Here is a 14,681-nt window from a genome sequence, read left to right as displayed (position 1 = left end):
AAGGTGGATTTAATCACCCCACCCCACCCCATCTGCATAGTCTGTTTCTCAGACTTCCAAGCCACTTGGGGGATTTATTTAAAATGTAGATTCCAGGTCACAACTTAAAACCTACTGTATCATGGCGCTTCCAGGAAACAAAGTACCATAAACAAGGTTGCTTAAACAGTAGAAACTGCCTACATCACCACTCTGGAGACTGAACATCTGGGTTCGGGTGTCAGCACGGGGGAGGGGGAGATATTCAGGTGTCTCTTCTATTTCGAATAGTCCTTTAGTGTGTAGCAGTGTAAGCTCATCCCCACCCCATCCCCCCACACACAATGTTTATTTTCTTCTTCATGAGGGTCTGATTCCAAGATTCCTCTTTGTAACCTGTACCAGGCATATTGAGCCGGGAGGCCCACCCAGTTCCAGTATCAGGTTATCTTAATTTGGTGAAATAATCACGGACCGTTTCTCTAAGCAGGTCAAATGCTAACACCCAAGGACTTAAGATTTTAGTCTATGAATTTGAAAGTGCATAATTCAACCCCTCAGCCTAAGAAAGTATAATACAGGAAGGGGAGCCACCACACTAAGTCTAGGAGGACACATTTCTCCAAAAGCTTGTCAGGACACCCTTTGCTGCGTGAGTGTTGAGAAGTTTTACTACGATGGCTTTTATGAAGGATAAAGGTGGGACTTTGCCAAACCTGTTTCAAGTTAGAAATACTAGTGAGGGATAAAAATGTGCCCATCACTTTAGGATATGCTATTTGAGAGGGATATTTACATAGTCTGCCATAGAGTGTTTGTTTCAAGATGGAAATGTGTTAACAATTGTGTCAGGGAATTCTGTAGCCAGGATAAAAACCATTTGTAAAAATCACATGAGAGCAAAGCCTCCCTTGTCACTCTCTCCCTGATGAAAAGCCACAGAGAGAATTTCTGAAATGTGTGCCCTTCCTGGAAGATGCCGTCTAAACCTGGGCTACTGTGTGCCAACTTTGGTACTGGCATCTTGGAGGTGCTTCTGTGGCTTGAACCAGCCTTTCCTATGTGCTCTTCAGATATGTAAAATGTATAATTTATACTCCACACAGTCCCTCATAAATTCATCAGAAAGCTGATAGGCACGCAGGACTGCTCAGGAATTTATGAGTAGTATTACAGAGACCAACCTGGAACTGTAAGTCAGAATTGAAGTACGGAGCTTTCCAAAAGGAACAGGCTGACTTTAAAACATGTGGCTGGACAGTCTTCACATGAATTGGCAAACTTGAAAATCACTGATTTCCTCCCCATAAACAAAAACTATCAGTCTTACGTAATAAAAAGGTTTCTTTGAGACAGCCACCACATCTGCAAATTTGAAATAGTACCAATAGCAATGTGTCAGTAAGGAGATTGGGGGATCTTTTCAACCAGTCCTTTTTTAACTGGCTCTCTTTTTATAGACTCTTTGACATGGGAAATAGTATCGACTACCTCAAAAAGGTGCTTCCCAAGAAATCTTGTGGGCTTTCTTGCTTGTGCTTTTAGTTTGTTCTGGCTTCTTTTTACGGTAGCTTTTCAATTTATGTTAGCCAAAGAGTCACAGAAAAGTTGCAGGGGAGGCCCAAAGAAAATTCCCTGGGGCACTTCTCTAGCTTCTCCTAATTAATGTATTTTGTGATGCTTTGTTGAAAGTATCTGAATTCTCTTTAAAATGTGTCAATTCTTTTTGTTTTTCAACTTTTTAGGGTCCCAAACAAAAAAAGGTATGTAGAAATTATGTTTTCAAAATAAATAGTTTTATGAACATACTGTACTGATGAATGTCTTATGGAACTTTGTGATAATTTTCTATTTAGTTGTAGTTTACTGAATTTACTACCTCAACTTTTAGATAATAATATTATTTACATCATTGGATAATTCTTCATGACTACAAATGTGTTTCCCATTTAATGATATTTCTAGTAATAAATCACTTTTAGTTCTGACCTGTGTCTGGTTTGGAGGCTTTAGTTTTCCACTGTAGAATATGTTGGGTTAGCCCTACTTTTTATTTATTTCAGATAAACATACACCATAGTTACAGACCTGTTGTGACTAAAATAGGACCTTCAAGCTAGCACACACTTGTGGTTTCTACCCTGTTTGTACAGGGTAGAAATTGGAGGTCATGATCTCCCTACTTCAGCCTCCATTGCAGCTGGGATTTCAGGTGTGAGATACGGTGGCACACTTAAGAACTAATATTAAAAAAAAGAAAGAATTTTTTTCAAGTAAGACAGAATCTGTTGGTAGACTAAATATGGCCTGTAATTAGGAGATTAAAATGTCTACTTTGAAGTTATCAATCTACAAAGCAAAGAGGGGAAGAAGACATCTTGGACATAGGGGGTATGTGACTCTCAATCGTGTCACCCTCGTTCTAGGGGATGTGACGTCTGTGAGCAGCAGGCATACATTCAGGCAAACACTCACACACATACACGGTTTTAAATGTAGCAATACGGAGCATGCTCTGTGTCTCTGAAAACCAGAGGAAACACTCTGGAAGGCTTGGCTGACAAAGATGTGCGAAATCGCAACTGCAGTGAGTGTGCCAGACTTTCATGTGGAGCAGTTCCTGGGCAGTGTATATGGCAGCTGCGGAGATCTGGAATGATGCAGTTTAACGAGTAGGAGAGGACACACAGGCTGCCTGCCTGCAAATGTGCTGACTTTATGTACGGTGTTGAGTATGGAACTTTGGCTTTCACAGGGTCTAGTGCCCAGGGCATGCTAAGGATTCGCTGTCCACTCGGCGGGTTCTCAACGCATATGAAAATGTGCCTCAGATATAAGTTCTGGATCATGTTGCATATGTACATGTTTGAGTTTGAACAGACATGCCAAGACACACATGTGGTAGTCAGAGGATCACTCACAGGAATCTGTTCTCTCTTCCTACCGTGTGAGTCCTGGAGATTGAACTGAGACTGTCAGGCTTGGCAGTGGGCGCCTTTACCTGTTGAGCCACCTCGCTGGCCTGGTAATTATTTTCAGCCTGTGGGCGACTTATGACCAGGAGCGTGTCATCTGGGGACTGACCTGGGGCCTTGTGTACAGCAGGCAGATCCTCCACACTGCGTTGTCTTCTCCAGCCCATGTCACCTTCATTTTTGTATCTATAGCATTAAGTACCATGCCTGATCTATTACGGGAATTGAATTAATGTTTGTTGAATAACTGTGTGGAAGCCAATGAATTCGTGCTGACACAAACTAGCTGCCTTGGCTATTGAACTACTGTACATAAAAATTGGTTTCATAAAAATCAATAATTATTTTCGTAATTGCTATTTTTGTTTCTTTTTTTCGGAGCTGGGGACCGAACCCAGGGCCTTGCACTTGCTAGGCAAGCACTCTACCACTGAGCTAAATCCCCAACCCCTTATTTTTTAAGATTTATCTTTAAAATGTGTGTATCCTAGTGCAGGCCTGTGCAATTTTATCTGCACCACGAGTGCCTGAAGAAGCCAGAGGAAGGCATTGAATCCCCTGGAACTGGAATTACAGGGGGTTGAACTGCTTGACCTGGGCCCTGGGAAGAGCAAAAGTTCACTCCCCTCCCAGCCATCTCTCCAGCAGCTTGAGAGTGACTGCTGATTGAAGGGAAGCATTCTAAGTCCCGTGGGAATGTGCTGACAGCCTCTTTAATGTGTGGTCTTTGTTAAGGCTCCCACTAAGAAAAAGATAACCAAAGCTGAGCGATTGCGTCTGCTGCAGGAGGAGGAGGAGAAACGCCTGAAGGAGGAAGGTACTGCACTCCGGATCTCCCAGCACATCGGAGCATTAGCCAGGGGTTGGCCCCCACACAGCCACTTGGCGTTCTCCACAGGCTTTAGTTTTATCAAGGATTCCCACTACTCAGAGCATAGACTACCAGTGCACACAGAAACATCTGAGCATGCTACCAGACAGAGTTCAGAACTAGTCCAATTCCACTTCTGACAAACAGCTGATCTTTTGATGTTTTGCCCCATACAATATTTGGGCCCTATTTAAATTAACAACAACAAAAAAAAAACCCCAAAAAAACATTGCTTCTCAGAAATTCAAATTCAGGTGATCAGCCCATGTTTTTGTCTGCTCGTTTTGTCTGGCTTGCCTTAAAGTGTTTATAATCTACTGATAAAAAATGGGCACATTGGTTCAGACTGTGTGGTAAGAATCCTGAACCTAAAATTTATTAGCAGTGAGAAGTACACACTAGCAGAAGCTACATACAACAGCCTAACTTGTTTTTTTAACCCTGAGGGTTTTTTTTTTTTTAAAGACTCATGCTATGTGTATGTGTGTCTGAACATGGGTATGCACAAGTTGAGGTGTCCCCGGGCCAGAGGTGTTAGATCCCTCTGAATCTGGGTACAGGAAGTTGTGAACTTCATGATGTGGGTGCTAAGAACTAAATTTAGGTGGGTCCTCTGCAAGAATAGTGCCTGCTTTTAGAAACAGTGCGAGCCCAGTTTCTCAATGTTTAACACTATCTCTTTGCTCGTTAAACTGGAAATCCCATTCATTAATATTGACCAGTCATCATAAGTATTGGAAAATTAAATTATTGGTGTTTTTAAAGACCGCATGCGTGGAGTTACAGCTGTTAGACTCTGTCTGCAGATTGATGTCAGGGTTGCTAAGGACTCCATCTCTTTTACCGTATATTTGCCCTTTGTGAGTAATAAAGCACATTGTGTTGTTTGCTAACTGACCTTTATAGGTTTTTTTATTTACTGAGGGACACTCATACTTTGCCATGCATGCAGAAGTCAGAAGACAACGCCTGGGAGTCCTTTCCTTCACAGGTGGGATCTGGGAGGCAAATGTGGTTCATTAGATGGCTCAGGGTCCTGCCTTTGCCTTCTGAGCCATCCCCATGGCCTTTGTTGGTCGTTTTAAATACTGGAAATGAGAAAATCCCAGGATCTAACTCTTGGGCATAGGATTTATAAACTCGGATGTATTAATTTTCACATCCTGCGTCTGTGTCTGTGCACCACACATACAGTGCCCATGAGGTCAGAAGAGAGCACTGGGCCCCCTGGAGCCCATACAGATGACTGTGAACTGCCATGTAGGTCATGGGAATGGAGCCCAGGGCCTCTGCAGGAGCAGCTAATGCTCCTAACTGCTGAGCAGCTCTCTGGAGTCGATATTTCATGTTTTATTTTAAATAGTGAGAGAAGGAGAAGCTTAAGGTTAAGAACTTGCTGTTCTCTCCTTCCACAGTGTGGGTGTCAGGTTGACTTGACTGCAAGAACCTTTATTGGGTGAGCCATTGCACCAGCCCACTCTCCATGCAATTCTTTAAGTCTGCTTTCATTTTATGTGATTGCGTGTTTGCTTGTACCTATGTCTGCACACCACGTGTGTCAGGTCCTCTTGGAGGCAAGAAGAGGGCATCCCTGTGAGTGGAGTTACCATGTGGATCAGAGGCTGAGTCATGTTCACTTTTACGCTGATGAGTATTTAGTGTTCAGAGCACTGCTCTCAAAGGGCTGCTTTCATACAAGGATGCAGTGGATTTCACTCCTGGGTTCCTGGGCTGGAAAGTGAACATTTTCTCTTCTCTGCCACACAGTCGAGGCTGTGAGCTCCATAAAAGGTTCGGCTCTGTGTTAGAAGTACTCAGAGGAACTCCAAGAATGTAAAACGCTGTGACTGATCCCTGCAGCTGACTCCTGACTTCTCTTTGGTTCTTCAGAGGAGGCTCGACTGAAATATGAAAAGGAAGAACAGGAAAGGCTAGAAAAACAACGGATTGAGAGAGAAAAGTGGAATCTGCTGGAAAAGAAAGTAAATAAGTATGAGTGTCAGCTGGGCTGCTACCCACTCCTGCACTGGGGCTGCAGTGTGCCCAGCCCTGCATTCACTGCATGTGGGGCATCCCCTCACATGTGTTTTCAGGTAGAGAAGTGAACATCATTGGTTTGCTCGCTCGTTTGACTTACTTTTTCACACAGGGTTTCTCAGTGTAGCTCTGCTTGTCCTGGAACTCTCTCTGTAGACCAGGCTGGCTCCAAACTCACAGATCTGCCTGTCTCTGCCTCCTGAGTGCGAGAATTAAAGGCATGTGCTGCCACCCCCCTGCCATTTTCCTTTCTTAAAACAGGGTCTATGCAGTGCTGGCTGTTATGCAACTCTGTGTAGACCAGGCTGGCCTCAGACTCAGAGATATGTCTGCCTGTGCCTCTCGAGTGCGGGATTAAAGGCACAGGCCACCCTACCTGGCCGTTGGCCATGTCTTTAAAATCTCTTTACATCCAGCTTAACCGAGGACACCAGTGTTCCTAGGTTAACGCCAGCATTTTGTCGTGTGTTTCAGCAGAAGCATATGAGAGAAAGCTCACCCTGTACAGGTAGATTACTGAAATGGGGGGACAGTGACACAGGGCTGGGAGATGGCTCCCGTGGGAAAATGTCCACCTTGAAAGCATGGGCTATAAGCTCCCCATGAAAATCCAGGTGACCTGGCTGCTTATGGCTCCAGCACTGAGGGGCTGAGGCAAGTGGATTCCTGAAGTGCATGGCCAGCCCGCCTAGTCAAACTGACAGGCTTTCATTTTAGAGAGAGGTCCTGCCTCAGAACATAAAGGAGAGGGACCAAGGAAGAACACCTACTGTTAACTACTGCCTGTGTGCAGACACACGGGCCTGTGTTTGCATGTACACACACATACATACATTTGTGTGTATATACACATGCACACACGCACGCACACAGGCTTTCACATGTGCTTGTACGACACAGTGGGAAAGCATCTGCTTAGCTTTCAGATCATTGTGGTGCCCTTGAATACTGCACCAAAACTAAACAAATGGCCGCTGCTGCTGCTTCTTCCTTTTCTCTACAGAACTGTGCTGTGCTGCTGAAGCTAGAATCAAACGCCAATCTGGAGTGATCCCCCTGCTTCAGCCTCCTGAGTAGCTGGGACGGCAGCACATGCCGCCTCCCCAAGCTTAAGGAGTGAGCTCCTTGCTGTGGGATGTGAAGCTGCACCAGGGAGCACAGGCCCTTGTGAGCGGTGCACACCCTCCACAAACCAAGCATTGCTCTGCGGCAGACTGTGTTCTTAGAAAACCCCGGGCCAGTGACCTGTTTACCTCCAAATGCTGAAGTTTCTCATTCTCTGCTATCAAACACCACAAATGTGTTAGGCAAGGTGGCGGATGCCTTTAATTCTAGCACTCATGAAGCAGGGTAGACTTGTTTTCACAGAAGTTCAAGGCCAGCCAAGCCTACATATCGAGACCCCACCTCAAAGAAAAACAGTATCGTCGCCAAGCACGGGGGTGCACATGTTCAAGCACTTGGGAGGCAGAGCCAGGCAGATCTCTGAGCTGCAGGGCAACCTGGTCGACAAAGCAAGTTCCAGGACAGCCAGAGCTGCTGGTACACAGAGAAAACCTGTCTCGGGGAGAAAAAAGAAAAACAGCATCTCCTATGTTTATTTCATTACTAACCAAACCAGAAGTTTTTTAAAAGATTTGCTGTCCATTAGATGTTTTTTTCTAATATTTTGCTTGAATGCTGAACCTTGTTATTCCAAACAAATGTCATGATGTTCACCCTTGACCTGTGTTCAGCTGAAACCCTCTGGAGAGCACATCTTTCCAAACACTCAGTTATACAGATTCTTTCTGGGACACTGTTGCCTTTGGTGTGTATAGGAGTACTTAATGCCTCTTCCATTTTATCGCATAAAGGGAAAACATGTGACACTTAGGGTTAGAGCTAGCTTGCCAATTCCTGCCTTCTCGTCATCAGGACATTCTGGCCTGCAGCCACCACCTCCCCTCATGGTCCCACCCCCCCTCCCCCAGTTAGTGTAGTGTGGGATCACTGCTCTAATTCAGGCCAAAACATGCAGAATTGTATCATCTCACACCCGGGGCAAATAGTATCTCCCATAGTGGGACCTGTAAGCTACTTTGAAGCTACTGTTTCAGGCATCATTGGCAGTTTTATTCAAAGTAACAACTCTTTCTTTGGGAACTGTATATTCAGCCACATGACCCTTAAATGCTCCCCTGAAAGCCATGCGAGAGCCATCAGCTGCCTCCTTCTGTGGCAGGACCTAGAAAGGAGAAGCGAGGAGTTGGAAGAGCTTGCTCTGCTGGAGTGTTGTTTTCCTGAAGCAGAGAAACAGAAGCGGGAAATGCGAGTACTGGCTCAGGTGAGGCTTTCTCTCCTCTGCAGCTCACTGTGGGGTCTCGAGGGAACAGATACTGAATTTTATCTTGGGAAACTTTATTAGGGAAAAGCTCCAGGCTGGTGAGATGGCTTAGTGGTTAAAAGCGCGCACTATTCTTGCAGAGACCCTGGCCATTCCCAGCATCCATAACGACCACAAGTGACTAGTTACCACCAGTTATCCATAACGACCACAAGTCACTAGTTACCACCAGTTATCCATAGTGACCACAAGTCACTAGTTACCACCAGTTATCCGGTGTGTGTGTGTGTGTGTGTGTGTGTGTGTGTGTGTGTGTGTGTGTGTGTGCGTGCGTGCGATGCCCTCTTCTGGGCTCTGCAGGCACTGCACACACAGGAATACATACATTCTTAAATCTTCTAAACATCCCTCATCTGGCACATATATGACTGTGTTCAGGGGAAACTGATGCAGTTGTAGAGAGCTGCTGTCAGTAGAGGGACACTTGGAGTGTTCACACTCCTCCCTGTTCACTCGGAAGTCTGTCTGATCCATTGGCTTGCACTTCTGTATATTCCTCTTGGTGCATACAGACTTGGAAGGAGTGTGGAAACCTGGATCAGACACATCTCTCAGCACCGTTTCCTCAGCAGGAGGGTGCCTTATGTCATGTCTGAGCAACCTTTACAAGAGGGGCTTATGTCATGTCTGAGCTACATTTTGGCAATTTTCCAAGCATGATCATGATCACATCTGTGTGTTGGTCCCTCTGTAGTGATGTTGGATGTTACTAGTCTCATTGTCTAGGAGTGCTATCGCCCGAGTCTCTGGAAGGTGAGACACTTCAGTGGTCTGGATTCTGTTCATGTCTCTGCCCCATGGCCTAGCCCCCTCCCCCTCAGACTTCCTACTCCCTGAGACATAAAAACACTGAAGTCATCCTGGCGAATGGCCCGATCCCCTCCAAGCACCCAAGTGACAGCACAGTCCCACGTCCAGGCACAGGTGGAATGACTGAGCCTGAAGAGGAAGCCAAGTCCAAAGCCAGGATAGGCAGAAGGCCAGGCCTTTCACCACACCGAGCCTGCAGAACTGTTCTGGAAGAAACTAAAGAGCTACATGACAAGGAAGTAGATCAGCCCTTATTGCTGACATGGCCTCCCACCACCCCTAAACCAAGGCCTAACCCAGAGTAACCAGAGGCTCTTGGTTACTGTGAGTACCAGGAGGTAAGGAAGCCACAGAAGCAAAGTTTGAAGCTGGCAGAGGCTTCCTCATGAAGTTCTTGTCTTTAAAGAATTCATGTGCATTGAAAATAAAACTTGTGGGGAGCCAGGAGCAGCTCTGGTTGGTTCCCGTGGCTGGTTAGATGGTGCAGGCTGAGGCCCATTGGCTGGCTGGCTGGTTGCAGCTAGTGAAGTTGTTCTCCGTGTCTCTCCCACAGTCTGGTAAGTGGTGTCCAGTAACATCTCTGGCTTTGGTTCTCACTACTCACTGTGGTTCTGAGACCGTCCAGTTTGGTGAATTGTGGTTTGATGTGCTCTTTGCATAGATAAGCGCCCATGGCCCTGTAGTCAGCACCTTGGTTAAAAGAACAGCTATGTTGGGAAAGTGCTTGCTTTGTTATTTTGAGTGCTTTTTCCTCTGCTCAATGAAGAAGTAAGACATTGGAGGTTTATGCGGGGGAAGACAGAAAGCCCCAGGTCTGCACGCTAACAAGCCTCAGCTAGCAAAGCCCTTAGCAAAACCTTGTGCTGCCTCTTCCCTGGTAGATGACAGGAATAAGATGAGACTGAATACAGGCATAGGAGCTGACACTTAGAGCAGCAATCAGAGAGGTCAGGTAAGAAGTGCAAAATGGATGGGTGGGTGGATGGGTGGATGGATGGATGGATGGATGGATGGGTGGATGGATGGATGGATGGATGGGTGGATGGATGGATGGATGGATGGATGGATGGGTGGATGGGTGGATGGATGGATGGATGGATGGATGGATGGATGGATGGGTGGATGGATGGATGGGTGGATGGATGGATGGATGGATGGATGGATGGGTGGATGGGGAGAGATGGTTTGTAGCAAGATAGGTATGGTGAAACTCATTCACCCCCCGCTTTGTGTATGTGTATGTGTGTGTCTGTGTGTCTGTGTGGTCTGTCTCTGTTCCAGTCTGAGATGCCCCTGCCTCAGCCTCCCAAGTCCTAGCCCTCCTCCATGCTTGACTCCAGTCTTTTCTTAGTTCATTCGCAGAAGTTTTGTACAGCAGAGTTGCTTTCTGTAAATACACCAGTGTTTGGTGTCTCTCCTCCACTTCCTCAGTGGCAGGCCTAAGCTAGTGAATAAACTGTGTAATCGTAAGAGTAAGGTAAAACTCTCCATCGTACCTTTAGCGATCCCGTCCAGAGTGTGATGTGTGATGAGGTGAGAGGTCAGTGCTGTAGGTGACTTGTTCCTGTGGCCTGGTGACCACCTGTCCTTACAAAGGGGAAAGGAGGATGAGATAGGGTGAGAGTCTCCTTGAGTGCCTCTCTCATGAGCTTTCCTTGCAGGAAGACTGAGGCCGTGACAGCAACGAGAGTGTTATTCTGAAGTGACTCCTTGCTGAGCACTCCCGAGAGATGCCCACTGGCAGAGAGATGCACACACTGATGTCTTTATAGTGAAACAGTTGAAGGTGTTAAATACAGTGGCCCTGGCCCGTCACCCTCGCTCTTCCGATAAAGATGAAGGATAGACAGTTGGACTGCCTTACCAACGCCGCTGTTGAGGTTGAAGAGGACAGATTCTAGCTGGCCTGACAGTGGGTGAAATGCTCCCATGCAGTACCACATGCAGCAGACAGAGGCATTGCTGCTGCAAAGAAACCGCTTTAAGGTTTATTTTGGTGTGTGTGTGTGTGTGTGTGTGTGTGTGTGTGTGTGTGTGTATACAAATGTCTATAGATAAGTATTATACACTTACTGGATCACAGTGTAAAAAGTGCAACTTTGACGCATGCTGGGAGACCAAGCTTCCATGTGCCTCACTTCTGGTAGATTTTGGAAGCAAATCCATAGTCTCTCTGAAGCGTGGATTCTGAGGAAATGACCCTGAATTAAAATATGTAGGTGTCGGGCCTGGAGGACAGTTCAGCGTTTAGAGGCATTTGCATTGTAACCATAAGTACCAAAGCTTGGATTCTGCAAGGCCAGCATCCTCTGCAGACGCATGTAATCAATCCCAGCTTAGAGAGGAGATGGGGTGTAGGGGATCATTCGGGTTGACAGGTTTCCAGCCTGTCCTAGACAGTGTGAGCGATAGGTTCAGAGAGAGAGAGACCCTGCCTCAAAAGAAAGGCAGAGAGTGATGATGATTCTAATGTTCTCTTCTGGCCACTGTATGTGAACATAGACACAGTACACACACAAACACACAGACACACACACATATACACACACACCACACATACATATACACACATGTACACACACATACACGCATGTACACACATACATACATATGTACACACACGTACACACACACACTAGTAAATAATATGTAAGAGTGTGTCAGGCCATTTAGTTTAATCAGAAACCATAACTTTGGAGACAACGTAACTGTGAGAAGCCCAGTTGGAAACTCAGCATTAAACAGGCCATGATGCTAGAGTTTAAAATAAGCACAGTGTGATGACGTGCAAAGTCTACATGGACAATATGGTGAGAGGACTCTGGCAACACCAGTGTCAGGTCTCAGTCAGAGAGAACCAGAAAAGGAGAAAGCACAGCCTCCATCTTGTGAGTGCTGTGAAAGACAGAAAGCAAACGGCTCACACAACCTCAAAACAAATGCACAAAAGCAAACAGAATTTGTGCCCCAGGTAACAGTGGAGATTAGAAATTGTTTAGATGAAACGGACACTAGTGAGTTGGAAAAGTGGTGCACGCCTTTAATCACAGCATTTAGGGGCAGTCTCTGTGAGTTCAAGGCCAGCCTGGTCTACACGAGGGGCTCCAGGACAGCCAGGACTGCATAATTAGACTGGATTTCAAAAAAGGAGGAAGCACCTGTGGAGGGAGGTGGGGAGACCAGTTATTTAAGTTGATTTCTTTGGTCATATAGTTTATGTCATTGTGTGAATTGTGGTATATAATGTTGAGATGTCAGATTTTAAACAAAACAAAACAATGTAGGGGCTGGCAAGATGGCTCAGTGGATAAAGGTGCTTGCCGCCAAGCCTGATGACCTGAGTTCAATCCCCAGGACCTACATGGTGGAAGGAGTGAACTGGCTGCTGTGCAGGTTATCCTCTGATCCGCAGATGCACACGGTGGTGTATGCATGTTCCCTTCCCTCGGTAAAAACCACAACTTTTAAACGCTACCTCCCTCGCGGTGTTTTCATGAGTGTGATCCCCTCGCATCTGTATCCCCAGTGGAAGCACTACACCGAGTGTGATGGGAGCCCCGATCCTCGGATTGCCCAGGAAATGAACACGTTCATTAGCTTGTGGGAGGAAGAGAAGAACGAGACCTTTGAGCAAGTGATGGAGAAAAGTAAACTGGTTCTGTCCGTAAGTACTGCCGCCTGACACTGGCTAACACCCAGGGCACTTGTGGGCCCTGCCTGTGCTCCCGTGCCTGACTGCACACACAGGGTTCTGAGTGGTTCCCACACCGCCTCAACCCACCGTACAGAGCAGAGCTCGGACACAGCGTTTCCTCCTCCATGTCACGGAGGCAGATGAGACTGTCTGTGTGTCGCTGGCTCGGAGGTGCAGTGGAGACCTGTCTTCCCAGCTCACCTCTGTCGCTATGGCGTGGGTTTTAAGTGGTCCCTGAAGGCTCAGTGTTGCTGTCTGGTGAGTGCTGGGGTTCTTAGGAATTGGGAAATGGCTTCGTTACAGTGAGTTCTTAAGGGAATGTTGGGATCCTCTCAGGCTTGGAACTTTTTGGCTCTGTTCTTCCCTCCCCTCTTCCTCCTCTTCCTCTTCCTCCTCATTACCTTTTCAGTTTCCCTGTGACAGTTTCATGCCTGATGCTGTGCCTTGTCCAGCTTTACCTTCTTACTGAAGGTTAAAAGGGCCACAACACCCCAACTTCTGTATCTACAAATAAGATGGATAGACTCATCTAAGGAAACATACTGAGGGGAAAAAGTAACTTTATTATCTCATTGAAAAAATAGGTGAAACACTTTAGGCCATGGGAAAACTCTGGAAGCCATTGGAATTGTGGCTGGATACTCTACAGTCTGTCTGTGACTGCTAGGCTCACGCCCCTTTAGACGCACACACAGAGCAAAGCCGCAGCGAGAACAAAATGCACTAGAATGGCTGGAACCTCAAACTACGGACAATAGCACCAGACACACTCTGCAGAGGACCAGGAATATGTTTGCATCATCTTTAGTCTATATATCCACTGAGGTTTCTTAATCACAAACACACTGGAAGTCATGTTGAATCGACACATGAGCACACAGCAACACGAGGGATGGAGAGAGGGAAGAGCAGCCACCCGTGATCGTGAGAGTCAGTCGGGACGTGGGTGAGGTGACTTCGAGGGTCAGCCGGGATGTGGCAGGGGACATCTGAACCTGTACAGACTAGGAGTGAGGGGAAGCAGTTTAAAGCAGCAGTGTTGATAGTCACCTAGAACTAAAAGATAGGGATCCTCTTAATTCGCAAAGTCCAGCAAATTCAAAGAAAGGATATAGACTTAGAACATTAATGACACTCACACATGCATCTAGTGTGTATGAAAAAGAAATAACAATATGGAACACACACACCTACCCCTAATGTGTTGGAACCCCAAACACTCTTATATCAAATACATAAGCTCCCCCCGCCACACACACTAATTTTCCACCTCTGGACATCAACCAGGTACCTACAGTTTAATGCTAACATCACCTACCTAGAGTTAGCATAGTCCCCCGTGTGTTAGGGGTTTGATTCCACTTGTCTCTGCATACCTTCCAAGTATCTCCTGGGTTACCTGCACCTCTGAGCAACCAATTCTAAATAGGGTTCCCCAAAGTCTGATTGTGGATGAGATACTCTGTCCTAATGGCTCACCAAACAGAGGAAGCTGGTACTTACGCTTGGTATGAACACCCAGGAGGAAATGCACAGGGTACAGCACGTGGGGACGGTCGATATGGTCTCCCGAGTTCTCTGGGCGTTCTGCATGTCAGCGGCTTGAAGTGTTCACCACCCAGAAGGCTCTCTGAGCCTCACATTAAAAGGGTTTGAAGGAACTATCAGGATGGAGGCAGGATGGGATCGCCCTCAGGGCTGAGGTGCTCAGTGAGGGTCACCACACCAGCACACACTCGAACACAACTCAGTCGGATCATTATGAGAAGTAAAACCAGTTTCTTCTACCCCAGCATGGAGGAAAATGCAGTCTTGTTCAACAATAACAGAGGCTCAGCTAACATGGCATCAGCTGGTCTCAGCTGGTTAAGGCTGGATCCCCTCTAAGCTGGCCACTGAGACCTCCCTGCCTGTGGGGTTGGACACAGA

The 14,681-nt window shown here is 46.5% G+C and overlaps 1 protein-coding gene across 14 annotated transcripts in view; it reads left to right on the top strand.

Moving 5' to 3' along the window:
• The window catches only part of Dnai7 (dynein axonemal intermediate chain 7), a 36,379-nt gene that overhangs the window by 828 nt on the left and 20,870 nt on the right, over positions 1 to 14,681 (top strand). For 7 of the 14 annotated variants that reach the window (XM_039107467.2, XM_039107476.2, XM_039107466.2 and 4 more), the window contains exons 2-6: positions 1,725 to 1,742; positions 3,690 to 3,771; positions 5,716 to 5,918; positions 8,087 to 8,188; positions 12,585 to 12,722. In XM_039107467.2, coding sequence (XP_038963395.1) covers positions 1,725 to 1,742; positions 3,690 to 3,771; positions 5,716 to 5,918; positions 8,087 to 8,188; positions 12,585 to 12,722 — 543 coding nt within the window. Of the gene's footprint in view, positions 1 to 1,724; positions 1,743 to 3,689; positions 3,772 to 5,592; positions 5,919 to 8,086; positions 8,189 to 10,197; positions 12,507 to 12,584; positions 12,723 to 14,681 lie in introns of those variants that run through there. The other 7 variants (NM_001106627.3, XM_039107474.2, XM_039107473.2 and 4 more) reach the window with 7 other exon arrangements.

This window comes from Rattus norvegicus, chromosome 4 (assembly GCF_036323735.1).
Source record: "Rattus norvegicus strain BN/NHsdMcwi chromosome 4, GRCr8, whole genome shotgun sequence".
Taxonomy (NCBI): domain Eukaryota; kingdom Metazoa; phylum Chordata; class Mammalia; order Rodentia; family Muridae; genus Rattus; species Rattus norvegicus.
The sequence above is the reverse complement of the archived record's forward strand: the minus strand, read 5'-3'. Positions and strand labels throughout refer to the sequence as shown.